This window comes from Aethalodelphis obliquidens, unplaced genomic scaffold (assembly GCF_003676395.1).
Source record: "Aethalodelphis obliquidens isolate GAN/ISIS:26980383/991018 unplaced genomic scaffold, ASM367639v1 scaffold122, whole genome shotgun sequence".
In the NCBI taxonomy this organism is placed as follows: Eukaryota; Metazoa; Chordata; class Mammalia; order Artiodactyla; family Delphinidae; genus Aethalodelphis; species Aethalodelphis obliquidens.
The window spans coordinates 502437-526393 of NW_020838066.1; the positions used below are offsets into that span (position 1 = coordinate 502437).

Consider the following 23957-nt stretch of genomic DNA (forward strand, 5'->3'; position numbering starts at 1 on the left):
TCAATAAATTTAAAAAGATACAACTCTGCAAACTCAGTGGAATGAAACTAGAAACAAATAATAAAAGGAAATTTGAGAAACTCACAAATACATGAAAACTAAACACATTCCTAATCATCAATGAGTCAAATAAGAAATCAAAAGAGCAGTCAGAAAATAAATTGAGATAAATGAAAATACAACATAACAAAATTTATAGGAGGCAGAGAAAGCAATGTTTAGAGAGAAATTTATACTTGTAAACACCTATATTAACAGGAAGAAAGATCTCAAATCAATAACCTAATTTTCTACCCTAAAAAACTAGAGACCAAACTAAATCCAATGCAAACAGAGAGAAAGAAGTAGTAGATTAGAGCAGAGATAGATGAAGCAGAGTATAGAAAGGGAAAATTTGAGAAAAGAAACAAAACCAAAAGTTGTTTCTTTGAAAAGATCAACAAATATGGCAATCCTTTGGCTAGATCAAGAAAAAAAAAAGACAGGACTCAAATGACTAAAACCAAGAATGAAAGAAAAGACATTACTACCAACCTTGCAGAAATAAAAAGAATTTTAGAGGAATGCTATGAACAATTATATGCCAACAAATTAGATGAAATGAACAAATTCTTAGAAACATACAGCTACCAAAACTGACTCAAGAAGAAATAGAGAATCTAAACAGACATAACAAAAGTCTGAATCAGTAATCAAAAATCTTTCAACAGGGACTTCCCTGGCAGTCCAATGGTTAAGACTTCACCTTCCAGTGCAGGGGGTGCGGGTTCAAACACTGATCGGGGAGCTAAGATTCCCACATGCCTTGGGGCCAAAAAAACAAAACATAAAAAACAGAAGCAATATTCTAACAAATTCAATAAAGACTTAAAAAAAAATCTTTCAACAAAGAAAACCCCAGGACCATCTGGTCCATCTTTGCTACTGAATGCTACCAAATGTTTAAAGAAGAATCAACACCAATACTCAAACTCTTCCAAAAAACTGAAGAGTAAAAGATGGAAAACACTTCCTAACTCATTCTATGAAGCCAGTTATTACCCTGGTACCAAAACTAGACAAAAGCACCACTAGAAAAGAAAACTACAGACAAATATCCCTCAAGAAAAAATCCTCAACAAAAACTAACAAACCACATTAGCAGCATATTAAAGAGATTACACACCTATCATCAAATGGGATTTATCAATCAAATACATGTGTGGTTCAACATATGAAAATCAATCAATGTAATACACCATATTAATAGAAAGAGGAAAACAACTCATGATCATCTCAACAGATGCAGGACAAGCATTTGACAAAATCTAACATTCTTTCATGATTAATAAAAACAAAACAAAAAAACTCTAAAAGAACATCTTTCACAAACTCACAGTGAGAACATTACATTCAACAGTGAAATTCTGAAAGGTTTACCCCTAATATCAGGAACAAGATAAGGATGCTCACTCTTACTATTTCTATACAATATTGTACTCATAATTAAAGACAGAATTACCATATGATCCAGCAGTTCAACTTCTGGGTATATACCCCAAAGAATTGAAAGCAGAGTCTCAAAGAAATATTTGTACACCCATGTTCACAGAAGTGTTATTCACAATAGCCAAGAAATGGGAGCAGCCCAAGTGCCCATCAATGGATGGATGGATAAACAAAATATGGTATATACATTCAATGGGATATTATCCAGCCTTAGAAAGGAAGGAAATTCTCACACAACCTACAGTATGGATGAACCTTGAGGACATTATGGTAAGTGAAATAAACCAGTCATAAAAGGACAAATACTGTGTGATTCCACATATATGAGGTCCCTACAGTAGTCAAATTCATAGAGATAGAAACTACAATGGTGGTTGCCAGGGGTTTGAGAAAGGAAGAAATGTAGAGTTGTTTAATGGATGCAGAGTTTCAGTTTTACAAGATGAAAACTGTTCTGGAGATGGATGATGGTGACAGTTGCACAACAATGTAAATGTACTTAATGTCAATGAACTGTACACTTAATGGGTAAGATGGTAAATTTTATGTCGTGTATTTCATCACAATTAAATATATATATTAAAAAATCAGTTGTATTTCTATGCAATAAACAATCTGAAAATGAAATTTCTAAAAATTCCATTTACAATAGCATCCCCCAAAATAAAAAATTTAGGAATAAGTTCAACAAAAGACACATAGATTTATAGGCTGAAAACTTTATCACATCGCTGGAAGAAATTAAAGACCTAAATAAATGGAAAAACATCCTGTGTTCACAGAGTATTAATACTGTTAAGGTGGCAATACTCCCCATACTAATCTGCAATACGTTGGAATCCTTATCAAAAATCCCAGCTGCTGTCTTGGAAATCGTGAAGCTTAAAGACATCTAAATTGGAAAAGAAGAAGTAAAACTCTATTCACAGATGGCATGATCCTGTACATAGAAAATTCCAAAGAATCTACAAGAATGCTACCAGAGCTAATAAATGAATTCAGCAAAGTTGTAGGGTACCAGATCAACACACAAAAATTAGTTGTGTTTCTATACCCTAGCAATAAACAAACCAAAAAGGAAATTAAGGAAGCAATCCTACTTATAACCACATTTACAATATTCCAAAATAATAAAATACCTAGAAATAAATTTAACCAAAGTGGTGAAAGACTTGTACACTGAAAACTATAAAATATTGCTGAAAGGAAATTAAAGAAAACCTAAGTAAGTGGAAAGAGAGCTTGTGTTCATGGATTATAAGACTTAGTATTGTTAACATGGCAGTACTACCCAAAGTGACCTATAGATTCCTGAAATTTCTGTCAAAATTCCAAAGTCTTTTTTGGCAGTTATGAAAAATCCAATTCTCAAATTCACATGTAATTTTAAGGGGCCTCAAATAGCCAAAACAATCGTGAACAATCAATCTTGAAAAAGAAGAACAAAGCTAGAAGACTAACACTTCCTGATTTCAAAACTTACTACAAAACTACAGCAATCAAGAGTGTGGTACTGGCATAAGGACAGACATACAGACCAATAGAAGGCCAGAAATAAGCCCTCACATATATGGCCAATAGATTTTAGATAAAGCTGCCAAGACCATTCAATGGAGAAATGATGGTCTTTTCACAAGTGGTCCTGGGAAAACTGGATATCACATGAAGTTGGGCCCTTACCTAACATCAAACACATAAACTAACTCAAAATGGATCAAAGATCTAAACATAAGAGCTAATACTATAAAACTCTTAGAAGAAAACATATGGGAAAAGCACCATGACCTTGGTTTAGGTAAACATTTCTTGGATATGACACCAAAGGCATAGGCAATGAAAGAAAAAAAAGACAAATTAGACTTTATCAAAATTTAAAACTTTTGTGCAACAAAGGACACTATCAACAGAGTAAAAAGGCAACCAACAGAATGGGAGAAAATATTTGCAAATCACATATCTGATAAAGAAATTAACATCTAAAAGAAACAGAGAACCCCTAAAACAACTAAAAAACAAACAACTCATTTCAAAAACAGGTAAAGAATTTGAATAGACATTTCTCCAAAGAAGATATACAAATAGCCAATAAGCACATGAACAGATGCTCAACATCACTGTTAGAGAAATGCAAATGAAAATCACATGAGATACTACTTCCTATCCATTAGGATGACTATAACCACAAACAGGGACAATAACAAGTGCAAGCGAGGATGTGGAGAAACTGGAGCTCTCATACATTGCTGGTGGGAATATAGAATGGTGCTATAGCTGTAGAAAACAATCTGCCATTTCCTCAAAAAGTTAAACAGAATTTCCCTAAGAACCAGCAATGCCACTGCTAGGAATATACCCAAGAGAACTGAAAACAGTGACTCAAACATGTACATGTACGTGCACATTTATAGCAACATTATTCACAATAGCCAAAAGGAAAAAACCCACATGTCCATCAATAGATGAATGGATAAACAAAATGTTTCCATACAATGGAGTATTATTCAGCCATAAAAGAAATGAAGTGCTGATAAATGCTACAGTGTGTATGAACCTCAAAAATATTATGCTAAGTAAAAGAAGAGAGTCACAAAAAGCCATAATTTGTGTGATTCCATTTATAGGAAATGTCCGGAATAGGCAAATCCACAGAGATAGGTGGTTGCCAGGGGTTGGCAGGACAGGGGGTGACTGCTAATGGGCACAGGACTTCTTTTCGAGGTGATGAAATGTTTTGGAATTAGATAGTGGTGATGGTTGCACAACCTTATGAATAAACTAAAATCCACTGGATTATATATTTTAAAAGTGTAAATCTTAGGATATGCAAATATCTCAATTAAGAAGGAAAAGATGAACATGAAGTACTTTTGAAATAAAAAGTAAATAATATCTATGTTTTATTTTACTCCTCTGAAAACTCTAGGTGGCCCAGCCATTCATCACAAGGCTCTGTGCAGGGAGGGAACCCAGCTGGTCAACTCTTCTCACCTTGAGGTGCTGGTGCATGCAGTAACGACACACCTTATGCTTCATCTCATGCGTAACATCACTGGAGAAAGGAATAAACCCACATTTTGGCTGCAAAATAAACAAGTAAGGAAGAAAAAAATCTTAGGGAGAAAACACATACCTTTAGGTAGACATATAACTACAGGATAATGAAGTGCAGCTCCCAGGAGAATCACCAAGTGTTAGATATAAACATTCCCAAAAGTTGCTTTTATCCTCAGTCCCCGGTGGGAATTGATGCCTCCCCCACTGCATCACATAAATATCTCTTTGCCACTACAGAATCCAAAGCCAGAACTCTCACTGGGGAAGAACAGTGATGCCTCAATTGCTAGCTTGACAACAAAGAGTAGCTTTGTGTTTTCATCATGGAACAAGACTGGAAAGACTCTAGGAGTGCAGATCTGCCACACACTCCAGCTCCAAGAAGAAGAACGCTTGGTCCCTCTGATAAGAATGTGTGAAGGAGAAGGTGCCCATATGGTGGCTGCTGGGCTCCCAGAACATCTGAAACTCTAGTTGCCTTTTAAAAGCCATGATTTCTGGGCACATACAATATGAAAGACCACTGCCTAGCGTCGGGGCACTGAAGATCACGCTGCCCATCATTTGTGACGCCTGAGACACTCATCCTCTGCTTGGAGAAGCAGAACATCAGTCCACACTGAACACCCACGGATGTGAATGCTCAGGGCCAAGAGCATGACCCACAAGTCGCCACCAGAGGTTTGGAGGAAGGAAACAAATAACAAGATATCTGGCAGGCTTCTTGAGGGAGACTCAGGTGGCCACTCTGGACACTGAGCCACAGAGCTGAAGCAGCGGCCTGGCCCTTATCCAGGAATCACTGCCCTGCACTAGACAAGCGACATCTTTTGTCGCCTCCTCCTGAGGATCCCTGCCACGACAAACCAGGGCCTTGAGAGACACAAAGGCTTCTATGCCTCCTGGAGGTCTCTCCTGAGCATTCTCCTGAGAAGCAAAGGAACAGAGTGTCACCCAGTCTAAAGGGTGGTCCTCAAGCTGAGCCCTTGGAGCATGGCATGCAGTGTCACCAAGCAGCCAAGCAGGCACAGCTGGGAAGGAGGTCAAGAGAGGCCCTGGCAAGCTGCACCCTCCAAGGAAAATAAGCAGAGTGGAGCCCATGCTTCCTTCTGGTGGCCATCGGCTAGGGCTTGTCCCTGGCTAGTTCCCTGTTATGACACCTGAGAACGAGCCTAAACCTGGGGCTCTGGGAAGCCATGCCCCTCAGGTCTGGCCAGGGTAAGGAACCAGAATAGCACGGTGCAAGAGGCATGCACAGAAGGAGCAAGAAGTAAGCCTACTCTCTGGGAGTTGGGGGGCTGCCTAGGTCATGGGGCCCAGCATGGGCAAAGTGCACTCCAGGCAGATGACTCATGGATTTACAGTCTGGACCCACCTTTCCCTTTTCCCCCACACCATTTCCCCCTTGACAGAAATTCACCTTGATCTCTACACACAGAATCGGCCGGTGCTCTGCAAAATGGTAGGTCTGAAGTCTGGCTAAATTGGGAAGGCACAGAGCATAACCACTGAGAGTGTCCAGGTCCTTGTCACAGCGAGATTCTGGAAAACAGAGCAAGGAAAATAACTGAGGATCAGTGCAAGAGAGACAAGATGACTCCATGGCAACTTGGACTCCTGTTGGGGAAGGATCAGCCTTGCCCAAGAGAGGGCTGGCCTTGGCCTCCACTCTTGAGAGGTCACCTCTAAGCCTTGGGATGTCTTGCCTGAGGAGTTTACCTGGGGACCTAGAGTCACATGAGTATAATGCTGTGATCTGTGGTAGGAGTTTGGGCCCTGTAGTACCAGCTTGACCTCCAGAGGGGCTGGAGGCTGAGGGCAGCCACACAGGTGGTCAGCTGTGTCTATATGCCCAAGCCCCAGCAAAAACCCTAACCCTTCTTATCTCAGCTGGTTTTAATCTGTGTCCCTTAGCTGTAATAAGCCATAACGATGAGGATAACAGTTCTGTGGGTCCTTCTAGCAAATTATCAGACCTGAGATTGGTCCTGGGGACCCCCCAAACATGCAGCTCTCATGAGTGAGGGTGATCTTGGGAACTGCTCCCCAATTCTGTGACTCTCTTAACCCAGGAGCTCAGAGAAGAAGGAGGCAACAGCCACTACCTTCCTTTTAAAGCTTCCTTCAGAATATGCAAACACCAATATTTCCTCAGCACTGACTGCTAGAAGTTATATTGTAGACAGTCACATAAGATATGGCCTCTTGGTCCCAGGAGAAGTCAGCTTTCCTCCTTCCACATAACAAGGCTGACTATGAGTCATTATTACAACATTATTACTGTTACGTCGTATAACTGCCAATTATAAAACGAATGACGCTGTGTGGCACTAGTAACTAGATGGCAGAACCACAGCAGGCCTCGGTCTGTCTTTGTCTAGATGGGGAAAACAGAGCCAAGACACAGTCCAGGCTTTGAACAAAGCTGCTGCCTCCTCCCCCTTCGTTGGTCCTCTCCATCCATGAAGTCCTGCTCCTCACTGGTCCCCAAACTGAGGGCTCCAGGGCACAGCATCCTGTTTTCTTTCATTTTCCTAATCAAACATGAAAAGGATTTTATATTGACTCACTGCACACCCTGACTGCCTGGCTGTGCTTTAGGAGGAGACATTTCACTCCTCAACAACACAGATTTTACATCTTTGCCTCTGACTGTGACAGGAAAAGCTTTGACATGGTTACTGTCATTATTGCCACGAGCAAGTGTAGGGAAGGTACATGAGGTACTGAGGGGAAAATACGTGAGGTGACGTGGGGCGGTACATGAGGTGACTGCGGGGAGGGTATGTAAGGTGATGGGGGAGGGTATGTGTGGTGATGTGGGAAAGGTGTGGGAGGTAAAGGGGGGCAAGGTTTGGGGGGTGACGGGGGAAAGTATGTGTGGTGATGGGGGGAAGATATGAGAGGTAATGGGGGAGGGTATGTTCGGTAATGAGTGGAAGGTATGGGAAGTAATGGGGGGAAGGTTTGGGAGATGATGGGGGAACGTATTTGTGGTGATTGGGAAAGGTCTGGGAGGTGACTAGGGGAAGGTATGTGTAGTGATGGGTGGAAAGCATGTGTGGTGATGGGGGGTGGGGTATGTATGGTGATGGTGGGGAAGTACATGAGGTGAAGCGGGAAGGTAAAAAAATTCAAGTCTCTCACCTTACCTCAAGAGGATGAGCAGGCTGGGTGGTGCCAGCTTCTGGGAGAAGGTTTGCAGAACTGCCACCCTCTAGGGCCTAGCCCACCCTCCATGGCTCAGGTCTACCCCGGTTTTCCTTTGGACTCCTCCAGGCATCCCCTGGAGCCCACCTTCCCTTCCCTAAGTCTCCCTGAACTCCTTCAGCTCCCTCTTGGCTCCCAAATGCATTTTTATTTTTATTAATTTGTTCTTGGTCATATATTCCCTGCAGTGATCTGCAAATCTGATGCCCAGAATTGTATTCATGAGCTCCTAGGATTTCTACCCCCGATAATAAAGTTAAAAACTATATCTATATCTACCTAAGATGAGTAATAACGTCAAACACATTTCAAATGGAATATTATAAATTCGTAAGTTAGAAACCCTTACCTGGTCTTTCACACTGTATCTTTAAACAAAGCTGTTTCACAAAATCTAAAGGCAGCTGAACAACTTCCTGTAGGAACAAATAAGAAGTACTCAGTGTGGAATGCACAACAATGTGAACATACTTAATGCCACAGAACCACACACTTAAAAATGGTTAAAATGGTAAGTTTTATGTTATGTATATGTTACCACATTAAAAAAAAATACTCAGTATGTGGGATTTAGGAATAAAAGCTGCTCTGTTATTTTAAGGACATGTCCAGATTAAACAGACAGGCTAAAGTTTCTGCGCACTAAGAGGAACAGGCCCTCCTCAGAGCAGCTGGTGTCCACAGTGGTGGTGGCCAGAAGTGTGCCCCATGTCACCTAGTCAGTCTCCACAGAGGGCTCCTCACCCAGCTCCTCTGTTCTCACGGCGACCTCATCCTCATTCTCAGCGTCTGTGGACGGCAGAGCAGGGGCCTGAGGCAGTTCTCTGCCTGCAAGAAGTTCCTCACCAGCTATCTCCTCAGACAACCTGAGGCTCCTCACATTTCCATCTGAGAAGCAGCTCAAGGAACAGGGTCTGATCAAATATTAATCTCTGGGTGAGATGTCCTGGGTACCCATCAGCCACAGGACTCAGGATGGCCAATATTTGGTGCTCTGGGTCAAAAAACAAAGGAGCAACTACTCTCTACTATTTCTTGCAGTCTCCCAAACTAAGAGTTTCTATTTAATCCACATTGCTCATCATCTTCCCCATGTTTCCAGGGTGGCAGAATTCTGACTTCTAAAGGAATCCCAAGGTGACGCAAGATACCTGCCTAGAATGAGAATGCTGGGATCCTGTCCACTTACATGCCACACCTTCTCCATCATGCCCTGTCCCACCTAGCCTCCAGCTCACATGAAGACAGGCCTAGACCAGTCCCCAAACCAGCCAGGCAGGGCCGGAGGCAGCACGGGTACAAGGGGTGTGTCTGTCACTCTGTCTGAGCCTTGCTCTCTCACCACTGTGCTAGTTATGTCTCATCCCAGGACACGGAAGAGGGAAACACTCTCCCCAGGGCTCCACTTTAACCTAGCTCGTGCCATCAGTCAGAGAAAACAGTATCATTTACAAATGCTGATTTTGCCTGAACATGGTCTTGTTCAGGCCAGAGATGTGCTCTGTATCCCACATTTCAACAGTGCTGGGCCTGAGTGGCAGTCCTCTCTTGATACTACAACTACCTGGAGGAAAAGCAGGTTGTGTTTCACTCTGGCAGTGTCTTCACGTGAAGGAGGTATGTCAACGGGATGAATATTCCCGAAATGTGACCTGGTGGGCTCACCTCATATGCCCAGAGCCTTGTGCACTGTGGACAAACAGAATCAAACCTGGAGCTAGAGCATGCCCTGGGCCCTGGGGGGACACCCCAATGCTATTCCCACCTGCCGGGCTGCCACTGGCTGGAACCCCAAGCTCTTCACCATTCTCCTTCACTGCTGGCCCCTCCTGGAAGAAAAGTCTAGAGCCCCCAAGTGCTGTGAGACAGAGAAATACTCCCACTTGGCCATATGAGCATGCTCTCTCCCCAAGAAGGACACTGGTAGTTGGCATACCTGCATTCACTCACACACCGTCCAGGCCAAGAAGTAGGTGGCACCCAGCACGCAGATAGCTCAGAGACTCAGGCTCTCACAGGTGGTGGGTTTCAGCCTTTCACAATTCAACAGGACAGGTGGGGACCTCACTAGGGGCGGTGCCAGCCCCCAGGATGGCCCCAGTGACCTCTGCCCCTGTGTAGTCCCACTCTGCCTAGGGATGACGCCTAAAGGCCCCAGGATGCTGTGGAAATGACAGACACAACTCCCAAACAGGTCATCCCTCAGATGGTGTACTGGGGGAGTCAGGGCCAAGTCACAAGGATGCTCAGAGCCCTTCAGAGAGTCCACACTGGGAGGTGCTGAGGCCCCCAGTCAACAGTCAGCACCACACTGCCAGCTCCACGGCTCTGGGCCACCCTGGAAGAGGATCCTTAGTCCCAGCCTACAGATTAGACTAGAGCCCTAAGGGACCCAAAGCAACACCATCCACAGTACTTCCTAAGCTGTCAAAGGACGACCCTCCTTGGAGGATGTTTTGTCGTTGGAGCCATTTAAATTCTACTTTGCTAGGCAATCCTGAAGCTTCAAAGAAACTTTTACTCAACCTTCTTGGTATCATTTTTCTCAGGATGGACACAAGGTACAGAATTTACAAAACAGAGGCAGTGCTCTCTCTGTTCAAAATGACAAACCTGCTAGTCTGTTCAGGGCTCTGATCTAAGACAAGCAGTCAGGCCAGTGTAAGCAGAGAAGCAGCAGTGATCAAAGTGGAGACAGAAGAATGGCTGTCCCAGGCATGGACCAAGGCCACTGGCTCTGAGGATTGCCAGGATCACAGGGCCAGTCCACTGTGGCTTCTTACACTGCCCTCTCCATGAGTGTCTGAACAGCAGACCTTGCCTGTAACAGGCACTCCTCTCAGTCGCTGAGACCAGAAAAAGCCAGCAACACAGACCACCTGCAGGTAGGTGGAGGCCATCACCCCACATGGGCTTCAGCTAGGTTCTCCCACGAGACCAGGTCACACCTCCCAGCATGGGGATCCCCTTTTCTCCCTAACTTGCTCAAAGGTGCCCACTGAAGGTCAGTGTTGCTGCCTGGACCTCACTAGAGAGCTCTCACCAAACTGAATGCCTCCATGAGGGCAGGATGGTGAAGACCAGGAGTCTCAGCAAGTGAAAGTATCTCTGAACCTCATGCTAGAAAATGGGAATAACACTATCTGCTCTGCTATTTCACAGTGCAACAAATGAGAAAAGCACTTGGAAACTTTGTAACTAACACAGTGGGGGTGCGGGTGGGGGGTGGGGGGTGGTATCATTAAGCAACTTCCAAACTATAAATGAGAAGTTGGTACTTTGATACAGAACAGGCCCATGAATTTAGACTACATTAAAAAAAAAAAATCACTTACCCCACAATGAACATAGTTCTCTCCCAAAAACTCTTTCATGACATTTTTGCCAAAGTCCACTATGTTCTGTAGGTGCTGAAATATTTCTTCTGAGGTCTGCAAAAGAGAAGGACAAGAAGACCTCAACGACCGGGACCTCCTAGACTCTGACACCACCACAAGCCCCTGTCACATACAGGGCTGCCATGTATGTGGCCACAAAAAGCCACCAGTGGCCCTGGACCTGGAGGAAGGTAAGCCTCATCATGAAGACTGCCACACTCACTGGAGCTTCTGTCCCACAGGGCCCCCAGGCCCACCTCTGCATTGTACTCAGGGCCCCATGTGATTTTGAAACAAAGTTTGAGAACCATATCTGTGCCCCTGCCTTCCTCCCCACCAGGAACACACGTGGATCCCGCCAGTGGCCCGTGCACACCTTCTGAGGAATTCGACTTTAAAAATCGGTCCCATCCAAAAATCAGTATTTAGATTTTATTCTTCAGCTTCTAGATGTAGAAATAAAATATTTTCTCCTCAGAGGTTCTTAAAGAATCAATAAGCTGTGAGATTTAGGTGAGACAGGAAATCATTCCTGTATCCCTCACTCTGACCCAAGGTGAGAAGTGCAAAGGGTTGATCACAGGTCTCGCTCAGGAGTGAGAGGGCTGTCTTCTTCAACCGCAGGCTGGGAGGTGCCTGACACATGGCTCAGGCTCTGGGGAGGTCTCAGTCTGAGCTGCCACCCAGGCACCATAAAACAGGCAGACCACAGTCTGCATTCCGGGGGACTACTGTATTAGAACGAAGCCTGTCAAAAAACCCCAGAACACGCCCAGTGGCTCCGTACGTAGAGCTGTGGACACAGGGCTTCTGACAAAAAGCTCTTCTTATTGACAGAATTAACACACACAACTCCCCACAAATAATGCAGCTGGCATCACACAGTGCCATTTATATAATAAAGAAAGGCGAATTGTTACCTTGGAAGACATTGCCTCAATAAATGTAAACAGGAAAAACTGAAAATAGAGGCATCCAGAGAACGCTGGCCCTTCACCGAGGCTAGGCTCTGTAGACCCTGAGTGGGGATAGAGGGGAGGGGAGGGGGGCTAGAGGCAGCCTCCGAGATGTTTCTAGTTTCCACCTGGATTCCACAGAAACAGAACCACCCTGCACAATTCTCTTCAGCAGCTGCACCCTCCCATCCTGTGCCATCTTTCTCTGCACTAACCACACTGTCCCCAGATCTCACTGCAGCCCCACTGTGATGGCAGCCCCCAGCTTTCTCCCACAGTCCCCACTTTTCTTTCTATGAAGCTAACCTGCAAGTGTGCCCTTCATTTGTACAATCAGCCACCATTGATACCCATCAGCCATCCACCTCACCTTCTTTTCTGGCTGTTTCTCCATAACTCAAACGAGGTGAGGTGGTGACTCATGTCTCCTACACCCTGATCTTGAGCCCAATTTCTACTCATCACCCAACAACCACCAGCCCTGCCCCCACTGTGTGGGTGTGACGTGCAGCTCCTGCCTCTTCTCCCCTTTTAAGATAAGAGCCTATGCTCACACCTAGCCCCTCTGGACCTCCCTCCTTCCCCCCAGACCATGAAAGAGTAAAGGCTCCCACAGGGCTATGCCATATTGACCGCTGCGACCACTCAGATAAACACCACAATGACATCCCACCTCAATGTAGAGAAACACTGCAACTCAGTGGTCAGCAGGCATACAACAGAACAACAATGGCTTTCTGAGGGTGTCCACGGTACTCTGCCTGGTTGACTCAGTGAATAGAAACACAAGGCTCCATCTGAACTGCCTGTTGTAACACTGACTGTCTACCACAGCGTCACAGACTTCATTTTCATTGATACAATTCCACAGATGGGGAAACTGAGGCAGCAGGGTGTAAGAAAATCGCCAAGGCAAAGCCAAGACCTGGCCCTGGGTTCCCCAGCCACAAGCAGAGCTCTCTGAACTAGTCAGGGAGGCTCCTGGCTCAGTACCCAGGGACTAACCATGATGACCCATAGTGACCCCAGCAGGTCAAAGTGCTGAATCCAGCACAAAAGATGGACACACTGCTTTCGGCATTGAATGCTTGTATCATATTCAAATTTCTAAAGTTAGCATTAAAACTTCTGCATCAGAAAAAAATCAAAGTTTTCTTAAATAATTATTTTAATGATTGGGTGGCAAATCCACTGATCTTACCTTCTTCCTATTAGGAGGAAACTTCAGAAAACGAAGCACCACACAACGCTATTGGAAAATAAAACAAAGTCTGATTAGTACCCACCCAAAGCCCGGGGATAAGGGTGGGTGGCTGTGGATAAGGAGCCATCCTCAGCAGTGCAGATGCTGGAAGCCCCACAGGCAGCCAGTGCCCCGGGGAGGAGGTGGGGGCCAGTACTGGGCCACACGTCTGGAGACACAGAGCAACCAGGAAAACCTGTGCTCTCTGACCTAGCCAGCCCACTCCCAGTAATTTATCTTAATTAAAGATGCACAGAAGATTTTAGCTACTGCATATAAAGGTACTGTTTATAATTCCAAATAAAATGGAAACCTAAACATCCAACAATAGTAGGATGGTTAAATACAAAGGGACATATTCCAGACCATGAAATACTATGCCGTCATTTACAAGAAAATAAGGATCCGTATTTACAGACACAAAGGTACAGTCATCATCTACTGATAAATGAAAAAGATTACAGAATAGGGCTTATAGAATTAACCTATCTTTATATAAATATGTACATACACGTGTGTGTGTGTGTGTGTGTGTGTGTGTATTGTGTGTGTATGTATTAGAGAATGATGCATGGGTATAGTTCTATTTATGTAAAGCTCAAAAACAGACAAGACTAAGATCTCTGGCAGGTGGGATGGTCCCTAAGAAAGGCTCTAGAAGGGGCTGGTCATGAGAATACGGGTCCATGTATTTTGTCATAATCAAGCTGTATATACACATATGATCTGACCACTTTTCTGTAGATTTATTACTCTTCATTTTTTAAAGTTTGTAAAACAAAAAATTTTAAATAAAGTATGTGCATGCTGAGTTTGTATGAACTGTCTGAAAGGGCTTCTGAATAGGTAACCGCGTGTCCAGGTAGCACCAACTGGGAACTTATTTTTTAAAGTTCTGTTTATTTGGGTTTTCCAATTTTTTACAATGCTCATATAACATACATTACAAAACTGTTAAAAAACAAAAGTTTAAAAAATGGAAAAAAATAACCTTTTAAACTAGTGCAGCCTTTGAAATGGCGATTCTCCAAGGAAATAACCTGGATGTGTTGTAGAGCCTTGGTAATGGGGGAGATAATTCCATGTGGACAACTTTGGAAACCATTCCCATGGAGATAGGGAGTTCCAGGCAGAAGGGCTTGGGTCGGGAACCTGGACTGTGCTCAGGGAGAAGCAGTGAACAGGAGAAGGAGAGCAGAGGTGCAGGAGCTCGGGCACTGTCTGGAGCACTGGGATCTAGGTGGGGTGGGAGGAGCTGGTGATTGAAGAGGCTCAGAAAGTGCAGCTTTAGAACCCAAAACATGGCTGAGAGCAAGGAAGGCCCATAGAGACGAGATCCATTTCCCGAGCCCACAGACCCCCTGGCACTTCCTGCCCCACTCAGATGATGCACACTCTTCTCAAAACCCCAGACATCCATCATCTCCCTGAGCCCCAAGCTCAGACTTGGGGAAGCAGAGGACGTGCACATGGGCCTAACCCCTCCCAAATCCAGGCAGACATCAATATTCGATCATGGGCATCAACTGGCCAAGGAGTCCATCAAAATTCAAGGAAAGGGCTTCCCTGGTGGCGCAGTGGTTGAGAGTCCGCCTGCTGATGCAGGGGACACAGGTTCATGCCCCGGTCCGGGAAGATCCCACATGCCGCGCAGCGGCTGGGCCTGTGAGCCATGGCTGCTGAGCCTGCATGTCTGGAGCCTGTGCTCCGCAACGGGAGAGGCCACAACAGTGAGAGGCCCGCGTACCACCAAAAAAAAAAAAAAAAAAAAAATTCAAGGAAAAACAAAAGCTGATATGCAGAAACCCTAATTCTAGGCAACATTCCAGAAACTCAGCCCCCCTAAAAGCACACTCACTTCTCACCTGGACTTCACTGTTTCTCAAGACCTGCTAAGAAATTCTGAGTGTCATGTTGTGTCTGCTTCAAGGAAAACTGCTTTCTCTAGGGACCCATTTAAAACCGTCGCCAGAAACTGCCCACCTGCCCCATAGGAGCCGCAGTGTCAGCCTTGAAGGCCAGTCTCCACAAACTCAAGCACTCAGTGGGCACACCTATTCTGGACGGCGAGTGCTAACTGCCCCTTGTAAAGGTCTGACTGGGCTGGGTTGGTGGCCCTGTTACATACCACGAGGCTGGCCATGGGACCAGACAACACCTATTCAAGTGGATAGCAGAGAAAAGGTGAGAAATCAACCTCACCAGCCCTGGTTGGCACAAAGACGCAGCCAGCCACCCACAGGGAGATCCAGCCACCCACAGGGAGATTCCCACGAAGGAGCTGAAATCAACGCATAATCTGGTAAGCACCAGGGCCCTGCAAGCTCACAAGGTCTTAACCAGTTGTGAAGGAAACAACTCCTTTCCTTTTAAACTAAATATCTGAAACCAGATTTTAAAACATACCCTCTTCATAGTGTCTAGGCTAAAATGCTAAGAACGAAGAGAAAGGGGTGAGACTAAGAAGAGGGGCTTAACAAGAGTTTCTGCACAGTCTGGGGCAGAAGCAGCTCTTCCCTGTTCCAAAGCAGGACAGGGAATCTTAGGCCGGGGCCACACCTTCTCTGTCCTTGAGGACAGAAAATCATGGTGTGCTCTCTCATACCGTGGAACACTAGATGAAAATCAAAGATTTTAACAAACTGAAAAAGTCAGTGAATGGAGAAATGACACATATAAACACATACACATTAAACAACCTCAAAACGTACAACACGCCACTTATAAAAGGAATAGAAAGCATTCAATGCTGTGAGGGTCCCAGGCCATGGCAGGGGTGGGGGAGTACTGGCATGTCATGTGCCACGAGGCCTAGGAGATGCTCCTTCGATCCCCTCTGAGAACCCACCCAAGTCCTCAAAACACCAAGACATCAGCAAAGCCTGGCTCACAACAGCTCTAAAAGCACAACAATGTGAATGTCTGACAGCACAGGAACTCTGGCTGCCTAAGTGCTCTGCAGCCTTGAAAACTTGTGTGAAGAATTATCTACATATTTATGCTGTAGGGTTGAGTGAAAAAGCAGAAAACAAAAACAGACAGATAAGGATGCTTAAGTACCCAATAAAAGCATATAATACAAGGAAGTGCACCAAGTGTTAACAAAAATTATTTTCTTAGTAGGGAGACATTGGATGCTTTTTACTTTCTTCCTTCTAGTATTCTGTATTTTCTGGGGCAGAGAGAGGAACAAATGATTGGTATTAAATAAAAATAAAAGACCACAAAAACAATATATAAAAGGGTCACCTGCCCATGTGAAGCCCAAGGAAGGAAACTTGTGGGTGGAATTAAGACTCCAGGGCCTCTTGGCAAAGACAAGGTGTGAAGTGATCAGTCGCTGAAGCCTCACTGCTGGAGGACAAGCCCAAGTCAGGTCTTCCACCAGAGTGAGGATATAACCCAGGATGGGACCCCAAGAAGACCCCAGGGAAGCAGAGATCACGCAACTTTCAAGGGAAAGGGAGACAGATAAACACAACAACAGCAGAAGGAATCGACCCGCAGGGTGCTGCCCCAGGCATCCCAAAATGGCTCAGCCCTGCTTCTCAGTGAGGCCACCACCCACAGACACCCCACTCGGGCACAGCCCAGGTCTTCCATCAGAATACCCGTGACAGAATACCAAGCCAAGTCACTTGCCTCTGCTGACCAGAGACAACCAGAAACACACCCCAGGGCCCACAGAAGGATAAGAGGGACAAGGTGTGGGACGCATTGTTGGGCTGACAGCCTCAGACAGAACAGATGGAGGGTGACTCGAGACATCTCATACAGCAACTGTCCCCAACCTTTTTGGCACCAGGGACCAGTTTTGTGGAAGACAATTTTTCCACGGCGGAGGCCGGGGGGTGGCGGGGAGGGTGGTCCAGGCAGCAATGTCAGCGATGGGGAGCGGCAGATGAAGCTTCGCTCGCTTGCCCATCACTCACCTCCTGCTGTGCGGCCTGGTTCCTAACAGGCCTCGGACCCATACCGGTCCACAGCCCGGGGGTTGGGAACCCCTGTCATAAAGGGGGGCCAAGGACTCCAAAGGGAGGCCAGACAGGAGGTGGAGACCACAGGTGGGGACAGCAGGTGTCTGGAATGGGCAGGACATTTTCCATCCCATGTTTCACCTGCCTGTATGGACCCACAGCTGCCTCATGACTGAAGCAGACACGGATGCAAGTTGTGAGGTAGGAGACAGGACAGTGGAGGTGTAAGCCCAGGTGACATTTGGGGGAAGGACACTTAGGGGCTGCAGCAGAAGAGGTGTTCAGATGGTCCCTAAAGGATGGAAAATCCAACAGTCAGAAGAGAATCAGAATGTTTTATAAAGACACACCACAAATGCATGGAATGCACAGTGAGGGTGCGTAGAGTGGAGCCTTCAAGGACCCCAGGTTCTCCAAGGCCACACGATGGCCACAGAGCAGGTGTCCAAACAAACCAAGAGGTAGGTGACCCAGTGCTGTGGTCTCGTCCTTCTGCAGCAGACACAGAAACCTTCCTTACCTTCCTGGTAAAAGGGGCAGCTGCTGTCCTGAGTTCTGCTGAGGAGGAAGAAGGTATTGTCGGGGTGGGGGAAGTGACCATGCCACCTTAGGATACCAGACCTAGACCAGCAGACCCCTACATGCTAGAAAGGCAGAGTTCAGCACTCAGCAAGGCCAGGACTGGAAACCACCAAAGGGAATATATTTTGGAAATAACAAATCCTAACCTTTCAACTGCAGGTGATCCCAGGAATAAAGACAGGGCTACATGCACAGCTCTCCAATGAGACATCACCAAGAAGTCACATCAGCTGTATCAACCTGTATGAATATCATTAAAACTCTCAAATGCAGAATAAGTTACTTGTTAAAAAAAAATACTATAGGCAACAGAACGTTAAGACTCCTTATACTAGATTCAGGAGAAAATTTAGCCCAGGACTTGGGAATACGCCATTAAAAAAAGAAAGAAAGAAAAAAAAAAAGAGAGAACAACTCATTTGCTTCCAACAGCTCCATTAAGAAGTATGATCTACAAATCCTAAAACACAAGAGAAGAGAAACACACAGCTCCTGACTGCCTGAACCCCATATCTTCAGGACAAACACCCCAGGGCATCAAAACAATTGCAGAAAGGATCTGAAGCCCAATCAGAATCTTAGAAAGGCTATAAAACCTGAAAGATCAGGAACAAACTTTTGATAAAAGATCTTGGTTGGCGGGTCTTTCATGTTATCTCTGTCAACAGGAGGAAAACATCACAACAGCTTAGTGTGATAAAGGGAGTGGGCCCCTGTTTGCCCTGCACCCCAGAGGCGAGGGCAGCTGGAAGGCAGCTCAGTGCCTGGGGAGGAGTCTGCCTGGCCTGCCCTGGGTGACTCTCCACACTGAAGGCACATACGAGATCAAATGACAAACCAGACTTACAGTGACCTTCACAGGACAGGATGCCAAGCCAAAGCGAACAAGACCAAGGTAAAGAAGAGTCACTGCAGATGTAAAAGCAACACCACCACACGGAGAGAAATCCCACTTGGCAGCAGTGCACCTGAGGGCAGCGCCAGGCTTCGTGACCACAGCTCAGCATGAACTGGCACAGCCACTAGAACAAGTGACAGCACCCTCGGGCTACAGTAAGGAAAGGAAAGTACATGCCCACAAGGGAAGTGTCCTTGCCCAAGACCCCCCACAGGGTCAGTGCCGGGGACTCCAGGCACCCACTAGAGTACAGTGTCAGGTTGGCCACAGCCTTAGAGCACCTCAGAGGGTCAGTGCCAGGGCCAAGGGCCAGTGCCTGGGAAAGGGTTAAATTGCACAGCTGGACCCAAGGATGCTGAGCACTGGGCCACAGGAAAACTGACAGCAACCTGTCAAGAACTGGCATATGGTTCAGGCCTCACACTGTCATCTCTTACTGCCCAACCCTGAGCACACACCACGCTATGGCCTCCTTCGGCCTGCACTTAGCTCCTCCATATCCAGGCCCCATTTTCAAGTCCTGTGCTCCTGGAAGCCTCCCAACCCACCAGCCTGGAAGGCTGTCTGTCTGTGTCTTATCCCATGTTCCTTCAGTGCAGATGCCAGGCCTCAGGACTGGCTGGCTGAAGGTATGTCGGGTTCTGACACTGGAAAGGAGAGGGGACAGACTCATCACTTTTTAAGGACCTTTCAATTCTGAAAGTAGACGATGCCCCCTCTGAGAAAGAGACCGTCTCCCGATCTGAAAGAAACCTGGTGAGGGTCACCCTCTACTTCAGAATGAACGAGGTGGGTCTGGAGAGTCCACCCATGGGAGCAGAAATACTTGGTGCTCACCCACCTTCTTCTATCCCACTCACACACACACACCCTCTCCTTGGGCACAGTAGGGTCCTGAAAGCTGCCTTCCAGGGCTCTGTCCTCCCTCAAGGCCCAGGCAAAGCACAAAGGTTTCTCCACACGCAAGGGTCAGAGTTCTCCCTTTACTCAGCGCCTTCACTTGGTGGGAACCTTTTCTTACAAGACTACTCGTGATGATAATCTTCAAATTCAAATGTTGAGCTAACAACAACCAAGCAGGAATGAGCATAGTAAAGCAAATTTAGATTTTAAATAAAGAATGAAGAGAACAGGTACAGGATACCCTGATGACTCAGTTTAAAAGGGGGGAAAAAAAGGAAAAAGAAACATGACCCTAACACCTGGGGCTGTGCAACAAGGGAAGGGAAGGGGCCAGTTGCCCTGAAGGGTAGACACATGCTTGTCAGGGACAATGGAGAAGGCATCTGAGGGCCCAAGGCCTGGTGTTCTTTTACGCTGAGTCTGGAACTTGCTACTTCATCTGAGGCTACTTTTGAAACTCAGTACATTAGCCAAAAGAAGCCTTAATTAGCTTTACATAAAATGATGATATACCATGCAATCTTACTGAGGCATTGGAAGATGAGCTCCCCACGGGAGCTGTTGGGCTGGGTCAGCGCTTTTAACCGCCAAGTCCAAGGTGGATGATAGTTATCACTTGCATAACTTGTCCAGCTCCTCATCTTTCTATCAATTCCGCAAAGGGGATTCTGTTACTAGTTCCACTTTGAAAATGCAGAAACTGAGCCTGAGCCAGGCAGTGGTAGAACTGGGATTCTGCCCAGCTCTGTGTAACTGCAACTCCCATACTCTTAAGCCCTCAGTGACACCTATCACTCCTCCCCCAGCCCACCACATTCCTGCCTGGTTGCATTAGACAGCAAGATGTCAGAGAGATCTGGGCCTTCACACAAATCCACAAGCTTCTCTTCCTGGATTCAACTCACTGGGAGTCGTCACTGCACTCTCTGAAACTCTCTTCCTTACTGAATTAAGAAAGGGAAATTCTTTCAATTCTAAAAGATTCTGGAGAAGAACCTGTAGACAATGCTCCACTAATATTAACAACAGCAGCAGGAGAACAGCAATTCCCTGCATCCCAGGGAGGTAACAGCACCCCAAGCACTTTGCTTCTTTCTCCTGACCTTGCCCGTACCCTGTATCTTCCCTAAGGTTACTCGGGACGGCCTCACCGCAGCTGGGCAGTCGCAGGCGGCACCGTGTGAGGCCGGGAAGGGGAGCGTTGGAAGGACGCGAAACAAAACCGGGGGGAAAAGGTGACACTGGAGGAACAGTGAACCGATCTGGAGGGAGGGGAGTGCTGGGGAGACACGGCACCAACCTAGGGGGAGGAGAGCGCTGGGGGGACGCGGAACTGATCTGGGGGAAGGCGGTGATACCAGCGGGACGCGGAACTGACCCGACGGGGTGGGGTGATGCTGGGGGGACGCGAAACTTATCGCGGGGCAGTGACACTGGGGGAACGCGCAACCGACCGGAAGGAGGGCTGCTGGGGAACCGATCCGGGGGTAATGGGTCCTGAGGGGATGCAGAACCGACCTGAGCGGAGGGGGTGCTTGGGGGACGCGGAACCCACCGGGAGTAGGGTAAGGGCCCTGAACCGCGCCGACAGTCAACCGCTCACCTGTGCGTGGGCCACCACTAGGCTCTTGTTGCCTTCACCGTGGTACCCCCATTCATTCTCGTCCATCTTCCCCTCGTCCATCCCACGGTGCGGCCCTGGAGCCTCGCGGGGCCACGAGCTGAGGGCCGCGGGTTCGCCTAGGAACCAGCCGCAGCCGACCGGGGAGGAGCTCCTGTCAGCCGCCGCCTCAGCTAGACCCAGCCGCCCGCACTTGCAGGCGCTGGCCGCCGGAAGCCACGCCCCCAACATCTCCCATGGCCGAGCCGGGCAACTTCCGGGTTCGCTCCCGCTTCTCCTCTGTTGACCACGGTGGTGGATGGACTGGCGGCCATCTTAGGTGCTGGCAGAGTGACTCACTTCCGGAGCGCGATCTTGAGAACCGGAAGAGAGGCTTCCGGCCTGGGCGCCGGAAGTGAGGCAAGCGGGCGGAGCCGTCTGCTACCCGGCGACCAGCACTGGCCTGGTGGGGAACATGAGTCCAGGCGGGCTGGGGTTAGAGCGGTACTGGCGCGCTAGGAGCCAGGGGGTCCCAGTGGGGCTGGGGGCGGGGGACGCCCAGGCAAGTCGGGAGCTTGGAAGGGGATGGTCCAGGCGGGCCGGGGGCGGGTGGTCCCTAGAGCTGGAGCCCGCTTAGTCATGGGGCCTCAGCCTTCTTTTCTGTAGAATGGGATACATTTCTCACTCAGCGGGTTATTAATATCCTCGTTTGCTCTTTACCTGATGCAGAATCACCCCAGTAGTCCCAGGAAGTGGAAACATTGTGGTCCACACCTTACAAATGAGGATACGTAGCTCAAAGAGGCAAGCGGACTCCTAAATGGCACTCTTGTCGGAGTGTTACCTGAAAAACTGGCTTTGCCTTTTGGTGGGTGTCAAGCCAGAAGACAAAGAGTGGGAGAAGGAAGGATTTATTACTTGCAACAAGTAAGGAGAATGCTGCGGCTTTTTCCCAAAGCAGTGTCTCCCCAAAGAGCAAAATTGAGGAAGTTTTAAGCTAAGGTAACATGTGTATTCATAAAGGGCTTGGGCAGTCAGAGTCCAAGCTTTAATTGAATGAAGTCATGAGGGTCAGAAAAGGTCTACATCATCCCTTAGGTCCCAGCTGATCTGGTAGTTGAGCACTTCAGACTACTCTTTACCATTGAAACAGAATTGAGAGTCTTTACTACTGATATATTATCTTTGCTACTGTTACTTCTCTTGCCTGATAATAGTTTGTTCTTTTTTTCTCTTAAGATCATTACTGAGACCTGTTGAAGGGCAAGCGTTGTGGCCAGGCTTAAAATGACTTAGGCCAAAAATGGCTTTTCTTATGTCAAGAAAGCCATGCCCAGGGGATTCACTGGTGGTGCAGTGGTTGAGAATCTGCCTGCCAATGCAGGGGACACGGGTTTGTGCCCTGGTCTGGGAAGATCCCACATGCCGCGGAGCAAATGGGCCCGTGAGCCACAACTACTGAGCCTGCGTGTCTGGAGCCTGTGCTCCGCAACAAGAGAGGCCGCGATAGTGAGAGGCCCACGCACCGCGATGAGGAGTGGCCCCCGCTTGCCGCAACTAGAGCAAGCCCTCGCACAGAAACGAAGACCCAACACAGCCAAAAATAAATAAATAAAAAATTTTTTAGAAATACGGGAGTCCATGTATTAAAAAGAAAGCCATGCCTGGATTTCTTTTTCCGGGGACCTCCCCTACCCTATCTGCCTACAGGAGGAGTAGGTTTCGTTGAATCTTGAGGGATGTACCTTGAGCAGGAGGTCTGAATTCTGCCCTTGCCACTTAATGGCAGTGAAGCGAAGGGCAGATCTCTTCCCTTCTCTGGGCCTCAATTTATTCACTGTTGACGTGGGACTAATGATACCACATTATAGAGCTGCTATGAGGATTAAATTAGATTAGCGATTCTCAGACTCCTACTCTCAAAACCATTTTATACTTTTTAAAAATGATTGACGGGAGTTCCCTGGCAGTGCAGTGGTTAGGACTCCATGCTCTTACTGCCAAGGGCCCAGGTTCAATCCCTGGTCAGGTAACTAAAATCCTTCAAGCTGTGTGGTGTGGCCAAGAAAAAAAAACAGATTGAAGGCCTCAAAAAGTTTTTGCTAATATGGCTTATATCTTTCTATGTTTACCATATTATAAATTAAAACATTTTTTAAAATTATTTTCATTTTAAACATTACCCTTTTTTAAAACGTAGCTATAATTCCCCCAAATATAGAGAAGAGTGGCAAATGTTTCACATTTTTGCAAATCTCTTTAAAGTCTGGCTTCATAGAAGATAGCTGGAGTCTCACATCTGCTTCTGCATTGAATCTGTTGCAATATATTGCTAGGGTTGAAGTATATGAAGAAAACCCAGCCTCAGGTATGTGGTTCAACAAGGAGAGACCTGCAGACCCTACTCTGAGAACAGCTTAGAGCACCTGGCAAGGCCTTGGGAATAGTAGTGAAATGAAGCTAGTGAGTCAGGAAAATGAGCTGATAGCTTTGAACATCTCCCCCACCCTGGGCCCCAAAGGACTGGCGCAGGTAGGCTCAGGCCCCACTCCAGGGATGGTCGAGAAATGGGGGCAGAAACAGCCCACTCCTGGAGGTAAGTAATCCCCAAGGGGACTGGGGGATTACTTGGGGGGGTGGGGGGGACACTCACAAAGGGTGAGAAGACC

General features: G+C 46.8%; 1 protein-coding gene and 1 long non-coding RNA gene across 6 annotated transcripts in view; one reads left to right on the top strand and one right to left on the bottom strand.

The window, feature by feature from the left end:
• The window catches only part of IPPK (inositol-pentakisphosphate 2-kinase), a 50185-nt gene extending 28572 nt beyond the window's left edge, over window positions 1-21613 (bottom strand). Inside the window, exons 1-7 of one of the 3 annotated variants that reach the window (XM_027098326.1) lie at window positions 21292-21359; window positions 13287-13334; window positions 12050-12147; window positions 11088-11183; window positions 8102-8168; window positions 5963-6084; window positions 4477-4566 (exon numbers count right to left, since the gene is read on the bottom strand). In XM_027098326.1, the coding sequence (XP_026954127.1) occupies window positions 4477-4566; window positions 5963-6084; window positions 8102-8168; window positions 11088-11183; window positions 12050-12061 (387 nt within the window). In that variant the 5' untranslated portion in view covers window positions 12062-12147; window positions 13287-13334; window positions 21292-21359. Of the gene's footprint in view, window positions 1-4476; window positions 4567-5962; window positions 6085-8101; window positions 8169-11087; window positions 11184-12049; window positions 12148-13286; window positions 13335-21291 lie in introns of all 3 variants that reach the window. The other 2 variants (XM_027098324.1, XM_027098325.1) reach the window with 2 other exon arrangements.
• Window positions 21614-21648: 35 nt separating this feature from the next.
• On the top strand, window positions 21649-22677 carry LOC113615670 (uncharacterized). Of its 3 annotated transcripts, none has more exons than XR_003431076.1 (3): window positions 21649-21754; window positions 22018-22215; window positions 22528-22677. It is a non-coding gene; the product is annotated as an uncharacterized LOC113615670 (long non-coding RNA). The 3 variants fall into 3 exon arrangements; XR_003431077.1 differs by having other exon boundaries at window positions 21709-21792; XR_003431078.1 differs by having other exon boundaries at window positions 21746-21783.
• Window positions 22678-23957: the final 1280 nt, after the last annotated feature.